At 42.4% G+C, this 18,171-nt stretch overlaps 1 protein-coding gene and 1 long non-coding RNA gene across 14 annotated transcripts in view; both read left to right on the top strand.

The window, feature by feature from the left end:
- ENTPD4 (ectonucleoside triphosphate diphosphohydrolase 4) overlaps positions 1-17,774 on the top strand; it is a 38,809-nt gene extending 21,035 nt beyond the window's left edge. For 5 of the 13 annotated variants that reach the window (XM_081515358.1, XM_081515378.1, XM_081515348.1 and 2 more), the window contains 7 exons: positions 4,358-4,417; positions 4,697-4,827; positions 6,466-6,632; positions 9,263-9,587; positions 11,495-11,580; positions 12,434-12,595; positions 13,768-14,151. In XM_081515358.1, the coding sequence (XP_081371484.1) occupies positions 4,358-4,417; positions 4,697-4,827; positions 6,466-6,632; positions 9,263-9,587; positions 11,495-11,580; positions 12,434-12,595; positions 13,768-13,996 (1,160 nt within the window). In that variant the 3' untranslated portion in view covers positions 13,997-14,151. Of the gene's footprint in view, positions 1-4,357; positions 4,418-4,696; positions 4,852-6,465; positions 6,633-9,262; positions 9,588-11,494; positions 11,581-12,433; positions 12,596-13,767; positions 14,152-16,391 lie in introns of those variants that run through there. The other 8 variants (XR_014060832.1, XR_014060830.1, XR_014060831.1 and 5 more) reach the window with 5 other exon arrangements.
- Positions 5,072-5,899, top strand: LOC145515312 (uncharacterized). The gene is made up of 2 exons (XR_014060835.1): positions 5,072-5,157; positions 5,787-5,899. It is a non-coding gene; the product is annotated as an uncharacterized LOC145515312 (long non-coding RNA).
- Positions 17,775-18,171: the final 397 nt, after the last annotated feature.

Here is an 18,171-nt window from a genome sequence, read left to right as displayed (position 1 = left end):
ATGCATTAGAAAGCATTGGAAGTCAAGCACATCAGATGGAACAGAGAGTAAATTAACTCATGGGTAAGAATATAGAAATGTTGCAGGTGGAAGAGGAGAGAGAACTAAGATTATTTTAAAAGTGAAGAACCTCTTAACTATCAGACTTCATTAGGAAAGCCACCATAAGACTCATGGATATCCTAGAAGGAGAAGAGAAAGAGAAGGGAGCAGAGAGCATTCAGAGAAATAATAGCTGAGAATTTCCGAAACCTGAGGAAGAAGCTGGATATACAGTGCACAGAGCTAATGGAAACACTTTGTTATTTCAACGCAAAAGACCTTCAAGACACATATTAAAACTGTCAAAAGAGTGATGAAAAAAGTTCTAAAGGCAGCCAGGGAAAAAAGACAGTAATCTACAAAGAAACCTACTTTAGGCTGACACCAGATTTTTCTGGGAAAACTACAGAGGCCAAGGAGTGGAATGACATATTCAAAGTATTGAAAGATAAGCTTGCCAGACAAAAATACTCTATCCAGTAAAATTATCCTTCAGATAAGAAGGAGAAGGAAAGGGTTTTCAGATATATTCAAGAACACCTTAGGGCTTCACTGGTGGCTCAGTGGTAAAGAAGCTACCTGCCAATGCAGGAGACACAGGTTCCATCCCTTGTCCAGGGATGTCTCACATGTCATGAGATCCCACATGTCTGTGTACTACAACTATTGAGCCTGTGCTCTAGAGCCTGAAAGCCCCAACTACCAAAGCCCACATGCCCTAGAGCCTGTGCTCTCTAACAGGAGAAGCCACCACAATGAGAAACCCATGAACCTCAACTAGAGAGTAGTCCCCACTCACTACAACTAAAGAAAAGCCTGTGTAGCAGTGAAGATCCAGCACAGCCAAAAATAAATAAATAAAATTATTTTTTAAATAAAGAACCCCTTAGAAGGATTATACACTATCACCAAGTAAGATTTATCCCTGGGATACAAGTATGATTGAAAATATGCAGATCAATAAAGGTAATACATCAGTAAAATGAAAGATGAAAATCACTTCGTCTCAATAGATGCAGAAAAAGAATTTGACAAAGTATATCCTTTCATGATTTAAAAAAGAAAAGACCCTTAATAAATTGGGAACAGACCTCAGCATAATAAAGGCCATATATGACAAACTCACAGCTAACATTATACTCAATGGAGAAAAACTGAAAGCATTTCCTCAAAGATCAAGAAGAAGACAAGGATGCCCACTTTTGTTGCTGCTGCTGCTGCTGCTAAGTCACGTCAGTTGTGTCTGGCTCTGTGCGACCCCGTAGACGGCAGCCCACCAGGCTCCCCCATCCCTGGGATTCTCCAGGCAAGATACTGGAGTGGGTTGCCATGTCCTTCTCCGATGCATGAAAGTGAAAAGTGAAAGTGATGTCACTCAGTCGTGTCCGACCCTTAGCGACCCCGTGGACTGCAGCCCACCAGGCTCCTCCGTCCATGGGATTTTCCAGGCAAGAGTACTGGAGTGGGGTGCCATTGCCTTCTCCGGTCCACTGTTGTTACTCCTATTCAATATAATATTGAAAGTCCCCGCTAGAGCAGTTAGGTAAGGCAAAGAAAAGCATCCATAAAAGAAGAAGTAAATTTAATGCTGTTTGCTGATGATATGTTCATATACAAAGAATGCCAAAGACTCAATCAAAAATATTAATTGTTGTATTTATCAACTATTTCAGTAAAGAGGATGCAAAATGAGCATTAGCATTTCTTTGTGCTAATGATGAAGCATCTAAAAAAAGAAAACAGTCCCACCCACAGAAGCATTAAAAATGTGAAATACTTTGGAATAAATTTAACCAAGGAAGTGAAAGATCTGTACAATGAAAACTGCCAGGAGTTTACTTAAAAAAATCAAAGCCATAACCAAATGGAAAGATGTCCGTGTTCATAGATTAGAAGAGTTAATATTACTACTACTACTGAAAGCCATCTACAGATTGAATGCAATCCCCATGAAAATAGCAAAGACATTATCTACAGAGATAGAACAATCCTAAACTGTGAGTGGCATTCCAAAGAACCCCAAACAGCCAAAGCAATCCTGAGAAAAAAGAACAAAGCCAATCAGGTGTCTGAGTTTCAAACTCTACTCCAAAGCCATAGTAATTGAAATAGTGTGGTACTGGCACAGAAATAAACACAGCAACCATGGAACAGGATAGCCTGGAATTAAATCCTGGCATATACAGTCAGTTAATATTTGAAAAGAGAGCCAAGAAAACTTAGTGGATAAAAAATTGTCTCTTCAACAGATGATGCTCAAAAACCTGTAGAAACACATGCAGAGCAATGAAATTGGACCCCTATCTCATTGATCAAACACTTAAATGTAAGACTTGATGCCGTACAGCTCCTGTAAGAAAGGAAGAAGTTCATCATGGCAATGATTTTTTTGGATAAGATATCAAAAGCAAAAATCAACAAATGGGTTATGTCAAACTCAAAAGCTTCTGCACAGAAAAAGAAATAATTAACAAAATTAAACGACAGCCTACAGAACAGGAAGAACCTTTTGCAAACCATCTTTCATATAAGTGGTTAATATCCAAGATATATATAAAGAACTCATATAACTTTAATAACAACAACAAAAAAAATCTGATTTAAAAATGGGCAGAAGAACTAAACAGACATTTTCAAAAGAGGGTGTCAAAATGGCCAACAGGCACATGAAAAGATGCTCAATATCACTAATCATCAGGAAAACATAAAACAACAGTAAGCTATCACCTCATACCTGCTAGAATGGCTAACCTCAAGAAAACAAGAGATAGCAGGTGCTGGTGAGAATTGGATGAAAAGAGAATCCTTATACACTAGTGATGGGAATATAAATTGGTCCACCACTATGGAAAATAATACAGAAGTTCCTCAATAAAGTAAGTTCTCAATGAAATTAGGGGTACCATATGACACAGCATTTATATTTCTGGGTATATGCCCAAAGGAAATGAAAATAGAATTCTGACAAGATACATGTGCTGCTGCTGCTGCTAAGTTGCTTCAGTCATGTCCGACTCTGTGCAACCCCATAGATGGCAGCCCACCAGGCTCCCCCGTCCCTGGGATTCTCCAGGCAAGAGTACTGGAGTGGGTTGCCATTTCCTCCTCCAGTGCATGAAAGAGAAAAGTGAAAGGGAAGTCGCTCAGTCGTGTCCGACTCTTAGCGACCCCACGGACTGCAGCCCACCAGGCTCCTCCGTCCCTGGGATTCTCCAGGCAAGAACATGTACTCCCATGTTTATTGAAGTGTTATTCACAATAGCCAAGATACAGCAAAACAACTCAGGTGTTCATCAACAGACAAGTTAAAGATGTGGTACATAGACACAGTGGAATCTTATGTAACCATGAGAAAGGAGGAAGGATATCCTGTCATTTTTGACATGGTTGGACTTTGAGCACATTATACTAAGCGAGGTGAGTCAGAGAAAGACAAATACTATATGATACCACTTATTTGTAGAATCTGAAAAAGTCAGAAACCAGAGTAAAATATTGGTTACCAGGGGATGGGGGTAGGAGATAAGATTAATGATGTTTAAGGGTAGAAACTTGTAACACTGGATAAATAAGCCATAGAGGGTTAATGCATGGTATAGTGAATATAGACAATAATACTGTACTATAATGATGTGATGATAATATTGCTACAAGGGCAATCATATATAAATGTATCAAAGTAACGCACTGTATTACTTAAATTTACACAGTGTTACACATGTCAGATTTATTCAGTTTTGAAAAGTTGGACAGGTCTTGAATTGTTGGACTCTGGAGTTTGGACTTTGTTCTATAGATCAGTCCAGTAGAGAATAGCGTGAGTTGGAATGGGAGAGTAGGAACAAGAAGGTCAATTAGATCTCTATACCAGCTTAAATCAAGGTAATAATGAAAACAGGTGAGAATCGGATGTAGAAAATGTTATAAAAAGAGAATCAGACTTGGGAACTTAGTGAGAGCGTTGGATAAAGGAGTGGAAGAATCAGAGTTCACTTGTTTTTAAAACCTTGCACTTGATAGATTTAGACTCAAAGTGAAAACTCCGGTATTTAAAAACAATCTCCAAATTTCAAAGGAACATTAGGGCCTAGGAAATTATATTTTCAACACATGCAAATGGTATTAAACTACAAAATTAAACGTTGAGAGTTCTTAGAAAACCACTGGAAAAAGATAAAATACACCAGTAAAAGTGTATTTCTTCAGATAATGTTTTCTCAGCTTGTCAGGGGATAAAATAAATGTCTGCACAGACTGCACTGATCAGAATTACATAAACTGTTTTTAAACTTTACTCTTCTTACAATGTCTTTAGGTGTCTATGCTTGGATTGGCATTAATTTTGTCCTTGGGCGATTTGAGCATATTGAAGATGGTAAGTATTGTGTTTCCAGTGAATGTGTCTAACTGAACCTTCTGTCTTTTTCTATTTCATGCAAAGCGTAGAAAAGGAGCTGAGTCTTGTGACACAGCTGGGTGTGGAGGAGCAGCATGGGAGGCACTGCTGTCACTGAATGAACTTGATCTTAGTGGGGAGGAACGGGTTGGGTCTCCTAGATACCGTGGAACCCACCATAAAAGCAGGATGACTGTTTGCAAGATCGTGCTTCCCTGCATTTGTTCCGTTCCAATGGATGTTTCTTGTTCTTTGCAGATGACGAGGCAGTAGTGGAAGTTAACATCCCTGGTAGCGAAAGCAGCGAAGCCATTCTTCGTAAAAGAACAGCTGGTATTCTAGACATGGGAGGCGTGTCAACCCAGATAGCATACGAAGTACCCAAAACTGTAAGCTTTGCCTCCTCACAGCAGGTTATTATCTGTACAAATTTCCTTCCTTTTGGTTTGGTTTTCATTTAACATGTCTCCATTCCATTTTTGTTTTGTTTTCTGAGTCTGAACACATCTTTACTGTGCTTGCTGAGGGTCCCGCCTTCTCAACCCAGGCGACAGGAGACGGGAGGAAACCAAGGCAAACCTCCACTAAGCCGTTTGTGTTTGTTCATTGAAGTCAGCTGGTTTGTTTTCTGAACTTACATAGAATTTTCGTTTAGTGTGTATGTCAGCCACACACTTGAGTTTTTATTTCTGTTTCCAGTCACTTTTTTTCCTCAGCAGGTATCGTAAAACTTAATATAATAGCATCAGATTTCTTAAGTTGTAATTGGGAAAAATTACTTTTGTGTGGGGGTGGCAAGGATGTGTGGTCAGACAGCTTTCCACTTTTCTGGAAAAGACTGAGGTTTGTATCCACTGCTCCGGGTTTCTCAACCTGTGATTCACTCTGTCATTTTATGCACCCCCACCTCTGCCTCTAGTTTCCCAGTAGGCTGGGCAGCCTTGTGTAGAGTAGAGGGGTCCAGATGGGTTCCTGAATTGCTCTGTGTCTTTCACTGTTCCATTCAGTTGTAGATTAATACGAGCAGAGTGAGTGGTTAGAAAAGAGTGGAGCCGGACAAGCTTGGGCTACACTGTCACCCTGTCCTCTAATTGTGGGACCTTATGCAAGTCACTTCACTTTTTTGAGCAGGTCTCTTCAGCTATAAATGTGAATGCAAGTGTCTCTGACAGAGGATTATTACAAAACTGACTGAGGTAGCACATATAGTATATTTAACGCCCTGCGAGACACCTTGTGTCAACTCAGTAAACATTATTAATGTGTTTTTGACGTGTTTATTAAGTGCCTTAGAAAAATGCTCTGTAAATTCAACTATTACAGTTTGTGTTTCCTACTTCCCATCCAGGCATGCCTCTAGAAACTATTACACTCTTGGTAAAAAGTCACATTTTCCCCTCAAAGCAAGAAACTCAAAAAAGCAAGCTTGGAAGAAAAATACTGAAAAATCAGGAATAAAAATTTCCCATGGATGCGTCATCCAAAAAAAAAAAGATAGTGTTTTGGTGTATTTCTTTTCATTCTTTTTTTACCTCTTCATAGTTTTTAAAAATATAGTTGTTATAATCTTACTGTTTGTCCAGGTTTTTGTCCTTTATTGAACAGTGCATAAGCATGTTCCTCCATAAACTGCTACCATAATAACTAACCCCTCCCTGGAATTGCGTATTTCAATGGCATCCAGTATTTTCTGTCACAGAATTGCAAAGGACATCGTTGTGTATAGAGACTTTTCAATGTTGGAAATTATTTTCACAGTGTAGGATTTCCTAAGTAGATTTACTAGATCACATTGTTAATGTCCTTTTCACAAAGTCATTTCAGTATCACAGATGTGCAGCCCACTTGAAATTTTTTAAGTCAGGGTTGTCATGTTGAAGTAGGAAAGATGCTTAGAAGGATCCTTGGGAAATGTGGGAGCAAAATGTTTGCTCCTTTTAGATGAGACTCTTTCAGGATCCCTCTTTTTAGAGGGAAGTAATTATTTTTGCTTAAAATACTTAAGTTTGTGGCCCTTACGTCTGCAGGAAGAAGTAGCTAAGAACCTGTTGGCCGAATTTAACTTGGGGTGTGACATTCACCAAACGGAGCATGTGTACCGTGTCTATGTGGCCACGTTTCTTGGGTTTGGTGGCAATGCCGCTCGACAGAGGTACGAAGACAGAATATTTGCCAGCACAGTTCAGAAGAACAGGTAAAGCACCTTCCACTGCTCAGCCATGACTTTGAAATCTAGGTCTATCCTCATAGAAGACATACCCAGGTGAAGCAGGGAGCCCTCAGTCAGCAGAAGAACTTCAGCACTGTTAGCTGTTTACCGCCCAGCCTGCTGAGCTGGGGAAGAAATGCAAGGGCAGCAGGGTCCTGCCTTCAGCCCCAGCCTACCAGGCTCCGAAGGAGGGGCTCGCTCTCAGACCCAGGGCTTCACTGCTGGATTAGAGGTCTCACTGTCAGGATATTAAATACTTTTAAGCCCTGGGTGGTGCTATTCCAGATTGCCAAGTCCTGGAGAAACTCAGCACCTGGGCCACTCAGATTTCATGGCGGCCCACAGGATGCAGCGGTGGCGTTGAGTTATGAGATGGCCTAATGTGGGAACCAGCCTGGGCGGTTATGTGGTTGATACGACTGTAGGATGGGAGTTATTCATGAGAAAGAAATGATCCAGAAGTCAAAGTTTGTCATTTTAAGCATCGTTAGCAGTAAAATTTTTTTAAATGAATTTATGAAGATTTCTGGTATAGAAAATTCCAAAAACACCTTATCAATTTAAATTTATTTTATAAGTGTAAGTATATACCAAATATTTATTTGAAATTAGTCCCTTAGAACAGAAAAGCCATTTGGATGAATTAAAAAAACTCTGACATCTGGGGTTATGTAAAGTGTTATTAATTACTATGCTTTGTTTTGTTTGTTTTGATGTAACAATTTTGAGGGGAAAAATCCTGATTTATAGAGCTAAATGATAGTGTATTTCTTTGATCAATTTGACCTTTTTGTTGTTATTGATGTGTAGTTGATGTGCAATATTATATAAGTTTCAGATGTACAACATAGTGATTCACAATTTTTAAAGTTTATACTCCATTTATAGTTATTATAAAATATTGACTACAATTTAATCTTAATAAACCTGTGGAGGGCTAAACTTTAAGAAAGTCCAAATCAGAGCCATTTAGCTCCTCATTTTCCAGAAACTCACATGTGTGAATAGGAAAAGCAGTAAAAACTTGTTCTTTGTCTGCTCTAGACGTTAGTTGAATAGTGTTAGGTAAGAGATAGTAAGTAGTCCCAGTTTCTTTTTAAAAATGGCATATCATAGCATACTTTGGTAAAGTTATTTTTAATAATAGTCTGAAAATAGAAAAATTTTATAAGTGACATTTAAGTTAGAACTTTGGAGAAATACCTTCTTATGCAGCCCTAATTTTTACTAATTGGTTTTAATGTCAAGAAGGTGGTATAGTGGGCCGTGGAATGGTACTTCTTAATTTAGACATAGAGCAAGTAAAACCTGTAGCATGAAATACACATTTAGCTCATCCTAGATTTATATAATCATTATAAATACTAGTCATCACTTTTTACATATGTCATGAATTGAGCCTTCAAATGCATATTTATCTCTCTGCCATTAGTAATGATGATTGATTTTTTAAATTACTCAAATATTTTAAATTAATGGCAAAGACCTTAATTTATTACATGCATGTGCATTTTGAGTTGCCCTGATCTTAGGTCAGTTGAGTGTCAGGTAAAAACTTAATTTCAGTGACTGAATATCAAATTCAGGTGCCCTCCTAATAGTTAAACACCTTTTAGGCCCATGGGATTTCCTGGGGTCAAACACTAACATAACTCGAGCTTTTCCTTAGCCATGAAGACACACAGTAGGATGACAGATCTGGACGTTTCATTGGGAGGTAGTAAGTGTAGAGCATTTCAGTGAACAATGTTAAGATTTCTACAGGACTTCTTAGAGCCCATAGTACAGTAAAACTGTACTCTGCTGCAGTTGGGATAGTTGGTTAACTTAAAAAATTCAGTTAGGGCAGAGAATTTTAAAAATAGAATCAACCTCAAGCATTTTGTTCTAACTTGTGTATTCAGTTGCCAGTCTTTCGCACTGGACTAAAAGCTTTTCTTAGGCTGCATCTGTCATTTCTCTGGCAGGCACTGCACCCACTCATTTGATACCGTTTTGGCTTTCTTTCAAGAATACCAAGGCCTTAAAGACATCTGTGAAGCAATTTGATACTATTTTCTGTCTAGATTTTTACTAATTTTTCCAAACTTTAAAAAAAAGTCTTGCTAATACCTAATTTGACACCAGTTTTCTGGCAGTTTGCCTTTATCATATTTTTCTAAGGCATCTGACCCAGCTTTCACAGGACCAGCGACTTCTTTTTACAGCCACATTTCGTCTATATATAATTAAAATCACAGGCATTTGTGGCCAAAATGGGGCTGGGACTAACACAGTGAGTGGGCGTTGGACTGCAGTGAACAAGAGACACGGAAGAGCTTACTAGCTGTGGACCCTCAATGGCCGAGGACATCAGACTGTGTCACAGGGCACGGAAAGCATCAGTGATCTGACCGGGTCCTAGTTTCACTGGCCCCCATTTAGGTGTCTGCTGTACTCGGGTGTGTGTTATGAATCTCCTGGAGGGGCTCAAGTCTGTGTTTTTCTAACTTGATTTTTCCTGAAACTCTTTCGTGTTCCACAGGACAGAGTTTGGGAAACACTGACTTGCAGCCACTTTCTTCTTCACACAGTTTTCTGTCAGTCTCGTGATGAAGTTTCTCTTGGTCCTGTAGACTCCTGGGGAAACAGACCGGACTGACTCCTGACACTCCATACCTGGACCCCTGCCTACCCCTGGACATTAAAGACGAAATCCAGCAAAACGGACAGACGCTGTACCTGCGGGGGACGGGGGACTTTGACCTGTGCCGGGAGACCATCCAGCCTTTCATGAACAAAACAAATGAGACACAGACCTCCCTCAACGGGATCTACCAGCCTCCAATTCACTTCCAGAACAGCGAGTTCTACGGCTTCTCCGAGTTCTACTACTGCACGGAAGATGTGTTACGGATGGGCGGAAACTACGACGCCGCAGCGTTTACTAGAGCCGCCAAGGTAACTGTCCAGGGAGCTGATGTAGGCAGCGACAGGCCCAGACCAGAGCAGGACGTGGGAGAGGGCAGAAGGCTATGTGCAGTGCCTTAGCAGCCCTGGCAGGGCCTTGGTTAGGTAAGAGGAACAGTCAAAGCAGAAGCCAAAACACCCTCTGTGAGCCAATCTCCATGGATTGCACTGCCATCATGGCTTCCACACATAATAGTGTAATTCTGGTCCAACAGCTCCTCACAGCTTCCTGCCCCTTGCTGCCAGCACCCCTCTTTTCTTGTTCTCCCTGCCTTCCTGACAGCCCCCTAGGCTCCAAGCCTGGGCGATCCCGGACCTCCTTCCTTGGTCCTCTGACCTGTTGATTCTTGGCTAGTCTCATCTGAATTCATGGTTTGCTGCTGCCTCCCAGAAAGAGGCTCCACATGTGACCCCTGCCCAGTGCCTGCTAGCTCTCACAACTCCAGACAACCCCTCCTATCTCCCCATTCTTTTCTGCTGTGTTGTCTCAATCATGGCATCACAGGCCATCCAGTCCCCCTCCCCTCTCCCTGTCACTCATCCATCCCTTCCCGTACACCCCATAATAGCAATCGTTAAGCATATTATTATATGTCAGAAATAACTTTTCAGCCCCTGCTCTCCCTGCCTTCTATCCCACCCTCACTGTCCCAGTGAGCCCAGTCCTGGGCTCTGTCACTTGCACTGTTGCAGGAGCCTCCCTCTAGTCCTCCTGCTCTGGTCTCCCTCCTACCATTCATTCTCCACACCGCTCCCCAGTGTTCTGTCTGAAACCCAAGTGCAGCCACCTGCTCTCCTGTTGAGAGTCTTCAGCGTTTCCTCTTGCTTCCAGGATGAATTTCAAATACCTTAGTGTGTCTGCCCCTGCCGCCCCTCTGCGCCCCTCCCCCCCTCCGCCATAGCCTCATCTCCCCACCCAGCACTTTATACTCTAATCATATCAGAGATTTATTTGTTTACCTCCTGTCAGCACTTCCTCCCATCTTGTCTTCCAGCTGTGGTGTTTCCTTTGCCTGACAGGTGTCCTAACCCTCTCACCCCAGGCTGAGCACCATATTTTCTATGTCCCCTGTCTTGAATTTCACTGCCTCTCTGAGCCTCAGTCTCTTCACCCTTTAAACAGAGGTTAGAAGAGCAGCCATGTCAAGGAGCTGTTTTAAGCATTACATTCAGAAAAGGTGCTGACACAGTGTTTAGTAAGTCTTAGCTCTTAATATATACCTCCTTACAAGTGACATCAGGAAAGGGTGGCACCTCTTTCCCATCTCTTGTAATCATCCCAGTGTGCCCAGGGGCTTTCCTCGTGGCTCACATGGTAAAGAATCCACCTGCCAAGGCAAGAGACTCAGGAGACCCAGGTTTTACCCCTGGGGCAGGAAGATCCTCGAGTAGGAAATGGTTACCCACTCCAGTATTCTTGCCTAGAGAACCCATGGACAGAGGAGCCTGTAGTCCATGGGGTCACAAAGAGTCGGACATGACTGAGCAACTGAACACACACACTGAGTTCCCAGAATACCATGTAGCCATGGACCTAGGTGTTAAGTCTGAACCAGCTGAGGTACAACTTCAATTTTCCAAAAATCTGTGCCAGTCACATGCAGTCACCGGGGGAGAAACTCAGCAGCTTTAGAAGAGGTTGGTTGTGGGCAGTGAAACTCTCTTTAACAATGGTCTTGACTAAAATTTAAGATAAAAAACAATCATTGTCTCTCTCATTAGTGAAGCATTCACAGAGTGTGTGTGTCATGTCCTCGTGGGATATGGACATATATTAAGCTTGTGTTTCCTAATTGGGAGGATATGTTTGTTATGAATATGAATTTGGTCCTTTTTTAAAATGAAAAAAATTTAATAAACTTTTCCAAGGGATATACTTGGGGTGAAATTTCTTTCAGGATTATTGTGCCACGAAGTGGTCAATCCTGCGGGAACGCTTTGACCGAGGACTGTATGCCTCTCATGCCGACCTCCACAGGCTCAAGTAAGTCATGGACAGAGAGCCCAGGGTACGTTGAAGAAACTGTGTGTCCAGTCTTGGCCCCAGTCTACCTTTGCGTCCTTATCGGTGCCTGCTCTTCTGCATCTGCCCGCGGTCCTTTCAGATGGTGGCAAAGACTCGCCGAACGTGTCTTGGTCTTGGGCTCCGTTTTGGTCTTCCTTCCACTTGGGATTCTCCTGTGCATCTTTTGCCATTGATGCACTGCCCAGAGGTCAGAGGTCAGAGCTGTTTTCCTCTGTCCACTCAGCCAGGCTCCATCCCTCTCTCAGAGTCTCCAGAGCCCTCATTATGTCTCTGGCACATGTATCATATTCTGTTTTGTTTTATAGGTATTTGTTGCCTTTTAAAAATCCTTTGCTTAACTACATTGGCTATGTTATTATTTATGATGATATCGTATTATTTGCTTAGCCCAGCGCTTTGCAAAAAGCAAGCCTCTGATAAATATTTAAAATCATAGGCTATCAGAGCCAAAAAGGACCCTCCCATGTTCTCATTATATAAAAAAGAAACTGAAGTTCAAAGAAGGTGACTCTTGCTCAGTATTTATTCAGAAAGGAGTTAAATGATGGAAAGCCTAAGGGGAAAAATCTCTCATGGCCACCCCGTATTAAATTATATAGAGATCAGGTTTCATGGGCGAATCGATTTGACAGGTGAAAGATGTGGGACAAGGAGTGTAAACCAAGCAAATCAGCTGGAGATGCTGATTCAGCCCTCAGAGCACCAGCCTCTTGAAGCCTGCACACCTGTATCGATCACAGAGGGCAAGACCAACCACACAGGTGTGTTTGGACCAGTGACTCAGTCCCCTTCATGTCTGTGCCATTTGTAGGTATCAGTGCTTCAAATCTGCCTGGATGTTTGAGGTGTTCCACAGGGGCTTCTCGTTTCCCGTCAACTACGGAAATTTAAAGACAGCCTTGCAAGTTTACGACAAGGAGGTGCAGTGGACTCTCGGAGCAATCCTCTACAGGACCCGCTTCTTACCCCTGAGGTAGGGCTGGGAATTTGGTAACAGAAATACAGCTGAAGGTGCTTCTCTGCATCTGAGGGATCCTGGTAGCCGTGGGTGTGGGCATTTGGGGCATTGTTAATGTTGGCTGTGGGCAGATTGGGAGCTTGATGGGGTTGGGGGGGTGGGGAGGGGGACATCTGACTTGGTCTTCCGCACTGGTGCATCCTCCCCTCCCATTGTCATCAGCTGTCTGTTCCTTAGCCCCGACACAGAGGGATCCATTCCAGGGTCCTTAACCCTTATGGCCTTGGACCCCTTCCGGAAATCTTGCTTTTAGTGCATATAATATAAATGCATAAATTTATAGAGGAAACTGTTATATTGCAATATATTTATCAAACATTACAGAAGACTAACTTGTAATTTGTAGTGTATATTCTTCCTTATTAGCACCTTAGATAGCAAGACCTGGCAGCAGAATTCATACTTTCTGGAATTTCAGTGTAGTGATACCTGTTGATAGTATTTTGAGGCATCTGCAGAACACCCCAGTGTGATGTAAAAGATCTATGAGTTGCACTAGGAACAGACTCACATGTCCTGCTGACACTGTAGTGGTTTTTGTCTGCATTCACATTCAGTAGAAATACTGCATTGCAGCCAGAGTCATAAAATAAAGACATGTCTTCTTCCCCTGTCACATTCAGACCTGGCTGTCAGTTGACCTCCATATCAGAACCCTGGGTCACAGATAAATGAGGGATTAGCTGGTTTTGGTTTTGTTTTTCCCTTCATTTAATTAAGCCTTTCTCAGCAGCACATTTAGCTGGGTTAACAGCAGAAACTGAGAAGTAGGTGTTACTGATCACAAACATGTGCTTTGATTCCACATTGGCTTCTGTGTATTAGTGAAACACAGTTCTAACTTTCTCTGATTTTTGTTACCCAAACCAGAGTGTTGGTAACAGCTACAGACTTATGAATACACTTTCATGTGTTACCGTGTTCATACTCAGAACCACCCTCTGCTGGGTCACATTATCCTGCATTTTAGAGGTGAGGGAACCGGGTCTGGGAGACAGAGGTAACAGTTTCTGTCTGCAGAGCCGAGTCCTAAACCAGGTCCCCTCTGCCCTGTCCCTGGGCACCGTCACTTTGCATCTGCTGCCTGCCTAGTTAGCTGTCCTGTTTGTTCTTGTTCCCCGGGGCAGAGACATCCAGCAGGAGACCTTCCGGGCCAGTCATGCGCACTGGCGGGGCTTCTCCTTTGTGTACAACCACTACCTGTTCTCCGGCTGCTTCCTGGTGGTCCTGCTCGCCATCCTTCTCTACCTGCTGCGGCTGCGGCGCATCCACCGCCGGGCCCCACGCAGCGGCTCAGCCGCCGCCGTCTGGCTGGAGGAAGGCCTTCCATCCCAGAAGATCGCTGGTACCTTATGAACCGGACTCCGAGCCCCTGGAAGACTCTACAGGAAAAGCCATTTTTGCCTCAGGGTTTCTCCTCTTCATTCTCACTTAGTTGTGTTTTTCCTTTCCCTTTTTGTTCCTTGAAACAAAACCAAACCCCACTGTTCGTAAACTCTGCTGTCCCAGAAGTATTGCGTTTAGCTGTTCTGTGTACAGCTTTAAATGGAGGAGTCAGGAAAAGGGAGAATCACTTCATTTTTGCTGCATAGAATATCTCCCAAAAATTACAAAGATTTTTGGTTGTTCTCTAAGGCATATTCAATTTTAAACAGATGCACTTTGATACTGGAGGAAAACAGCAGGCTGTCCTCTGTCAGAGGAGGTGGAACCAAGGGGTGACACTTTCACAGAACCAGAACACGTTCTCACTGGACCGATCATCCCTGTTTCTGTCTTGAAAGCTCTCACCTAAAGAGGGAGATGCTTAGTTTTATTTATTGTTCAGGGCTCTTACTGTTTATTTTCTTTGCAGGTTTAAAAAGCCAGAACCATTTATATCCACAGTAGATAGGTATAGGCACCAAGAGGTAACAGTGTTTAAAATTGATAGGAAGAGACCTGAAAAAATGTGAAAATGACCAGAGTGCTCTGTGTGTGTGTGTGTGAAACACCAATGGGAGAGAGTGAGGGAGTGCAGTGCTGTCACTTTCAAAAGCACACGCTTCAGAGTCTACTGTTGCATTTCATTTCATTTAGAAAAAAAATCAGTCCTCGATACCAGCCACAGGCAATTACTTCCTTCATCCTATCTTTCAACACCCTTAGAACACTATGTTTTTGACTGAGTTGGAAAATTCATAGTTTCACTGGTTTTAATGTTGTTAGAACTGGAGCTGGTGTCTGCCAACTGGCATGTCCGTATTTCTCATTCATTTGTGGTTATTTAATTGTGCTCTGGTTTCTTCCACTTTCAAGTTAGTATCCCTCCTGCCCTCGTATTTCAGAGACTTGGCTTGACTGTTGTGGTTGAGGTGGTGCTGGCAGGCCACTGTAAAGCCACAGGACTAAGAGAAAGAAGAATCAACTCACATTTTGAGGAAAACAAGTTTGACATTTCAAACAAAAACCTAAAAAGGACAGCTGGATCGGTGTCTGTGAGATGGGTGGTTTTTCACCTATTCATTTAGTTCAGAAACTTTGGACATTCTCATACATTGTTTTTTAGATGATGGTGTGTGTGTGTGTGTGTGCATGCGCACACATGCATGCACACCTCTAGACTATTTCTTAACTCCAGAATAGCTAAATCCATCTAGTTGATAACAGATTTATATTTTGAGAGTCATCAGCTGCTTTTTAAAAGAATCACTGATGAGAGAATATAGGTTCTTAAGCCCTTATTTAACTTCAAAAAAATTTGGATATTCATCTAATCTAGTAATTACTTAAAAACCTGACATACTATATGTTGATAACTTAAAAGATTACAGATTTATGAAAGAAATGCAAATCCTCTGATTCTGCTCTTCAAAGTGAATATTCTAATGATGGAAAAATTGTTGGTAGAAAGTTTGCGCCTCAGATATCAAGAAGGTTGGAGGAGCTAGATGGTGTCATAGCATCTCATGTGTAGAGAGACTTGTCTCAGAGAGAATGGAGACAGGTATCTCTTGAAAAAATCCAGCCTCTGAAATGCTGATCTCCAGCCGTTTAATTCCTTGGTTCCTGGTAAACACTGTTCTTTTTCAAGATGCAGCCACACATGAGCTGTGTCATGAGTACCCCAGGGGTAGAGAGAGCTGGCATGCTTCTCCTTAACTTCTTAGAGGGGTTGCCCTGTGGACTGTAGGTGGCATTAGTGATGAACAAGAAGTAGGTTTACACGTTAGCTTTTCTACCACCAGCCATGTGGAGTAATACGGCCCTAACCTGCAAGATGAAAATTTCCCAGCACCTGGAATATGTGATTTTGCCTTTCAGATCATGACAAGGATAAGCTAGCACAAGTACAGGTGTAAATAGGCGTAAGTTAAGACCTCCTATGGTAAACAGCCACTTTTTAGATAAAGGATGCTCATGTGGTCCAGCTCTGTACGTTTGGGGAGTGCAGCAGAGACCACCATGGAAGATCCAAGCTTGACATCCGTCTGCCAGGACCTATCTCAGTCTCCAGGAGAAGTCCCCAGATTAGGGTCCCAAGGCACAGTGGCCTTGTACTTTGCACAATTTGGAGCTGTGTACCCCATCAAAGAACTCCCAGCAGAGGCTTGGCAAGCCATCACCAACAGGGAAAATCTGGGAGACTCTTGAGCTGAGAATGTGTTTTCAATTTTTTTAAGGTCATTAAAGGAAAAAAAAGTACCGATACATACCAGAGACTACATGTGGCCTGTAGAGCCTCAGACACTTACTCAGTGTCCCTTTACAGAGGACGCTGCTGAGCCTCCACAGACTGTCCGTTCAAGAATGGATATCCAGCGCCTTCTCTCTATTTAGAGAGGTACCTGTGACCAGCGTGAGCACAGAAAGAAGGGCCAGAGACATGACCAACTGCAATCTGAAAATAGTGGATGCACCGGAATCTCACTCATCTTTTTCTCTAGGTTCTTTTCAAGATTGGTTTTCTAGTAAACCAGGTAACATACTCCCCCCTCCCCCCACCCAAACTTAAAACATGCTGTTGAGGGGGGGAGGAGGGTGGCGCTCAACTCTGCCCTGTTGTGATGTCTGCAGGCATGGGAGGGGCCTAATTCTGGAAGCAAAGAAATAATGTCAATTAAGGGCTGGCCAAGAAGGCAGTAAAGTGTGAACACTCTTAGTGACAGAAAGCAGGAGAAATCAGATGGGTGGGAGGGAACTTGCTGAAAGCCTTGCAAAGAGCAGTGTTCTGTGTTAGCTCTCTGGTGGAAAGATTCCTCAAGTAAGTGCTTCTGTTCATCATCGTCCTACCTGTGCTGCTCCTTTTTAAACCTCCAGAGAATGTTCTTGAAGATTTTACAGTCCCTGCAAGGGCATCACAGTAAAAGTACAAACAGACTGATTGGTCCCAGTGGTTTTTGCACATTCTCACTCGAAACTACTGGCTTTTTGCAGCTCCCCACCCTGGAAGCCGGGGAGACCCCTTGCTCTCCTGTCACCACACCTGTGCACCCAGGTGGGAAAGCTCTAGAGTACCCAGTGTTTAAATCTGAAACTCAGGCCTACATAGGATACTTCTTCTAAGAAGCATGCACCACTTCGCAAGAAACTCAAACAGGCAACTGCATTTTCCAAGCTTTTTTAAAATAAAATCAGCCTTAGAATTTTGTGTGGTTACGTGCAATGAGTGCAGCAGAACTACCTATAAGTAAATTATTTAGTTATTTATTTCTCTTTCAGGGTTTTGGTTTTTTTATAATTTTTATTGATTGTCCTCTTCCGTAGTGAATGAGGTGACCAACCAAGGAGAATTCTGTGTTCTGTTACTAAGATTTTATTTTGAGGTTAGGAGTTATACAAACTAAAGGAGCATCTCTAAATGTTTTTGATTTAAATGATGTTTTCCATTCAAAGAATAATTACCCTCGGGGAATTGTGCTGTCGTATCATTTTCTATGTTTGGCAACCTCACCTTGCGACACTCCACACAGATGGGTGTTGAGAATAAAATGGAAGTTCATCTGGTGGCCCATAGATTCTGTGTGAGCTTGCTTGCTTGTGATTTTTAAAGAGATTTTTCTCTGATGTTTGAATCTTGTTACCTGTTAGAATGCTTAGTTGAACTTGAATCTCAATTCAGTAAAATAAATTGTCTGAGTCTGACTACACACTCCATACGTTTGCTGTATTAAATGTGCGTATAGTGAGGCTCTGCTGTGTGTGGTGGAGGGAGGGGTCCCGGTGTCCTTCAGCTGGAAACCCAAATATTTCATGAGGAGAAACATTCACCACGGTGTAATACTAAGCCATTCATCAACAATAAAGGCCACTGAAAGACTACTGTTTATAAGATTGTCATTTTAAAGTACCCATTAACTATATCTCTGGTGGCTCAGACGGTAAAGAATCTGCCTGCAATGCAGGAGACCTGGGTTCGATCCCTGGGTCAGGAAGATCCCCTGGAGAAGGGAAAGGCAACCGACTCCAGTATTCTTGCCTGGAGAATGCCATGGACAGAGGAGCATAGTGTGCTACAGTCCATGGGGTCGCAAAGAGACACGGCTGAGCAA

This window comes from Giraffa tippelskirchi, chromosome 1, assembly GCF_054371585.1.
Source record: "Giraffa tippelskirchi isolate mGirTip1 chromosome 1, T2T-mGirTip1v1.2.pri, whole genome shotgun sequence".
Classification (NCBI taxonomy): domain Eukaryota; kingdom Metazoa; phylum Chordata; class Mammalia; order Artiodactyla; family Giraffidae; genus Giraffa; species Giraffa tippelskirchi.
The sequence above is the reverse complement of the archived record's forward strand: the minus strand, read 5'-3'. Positions and strand labels throughout refer to the sequence as shown.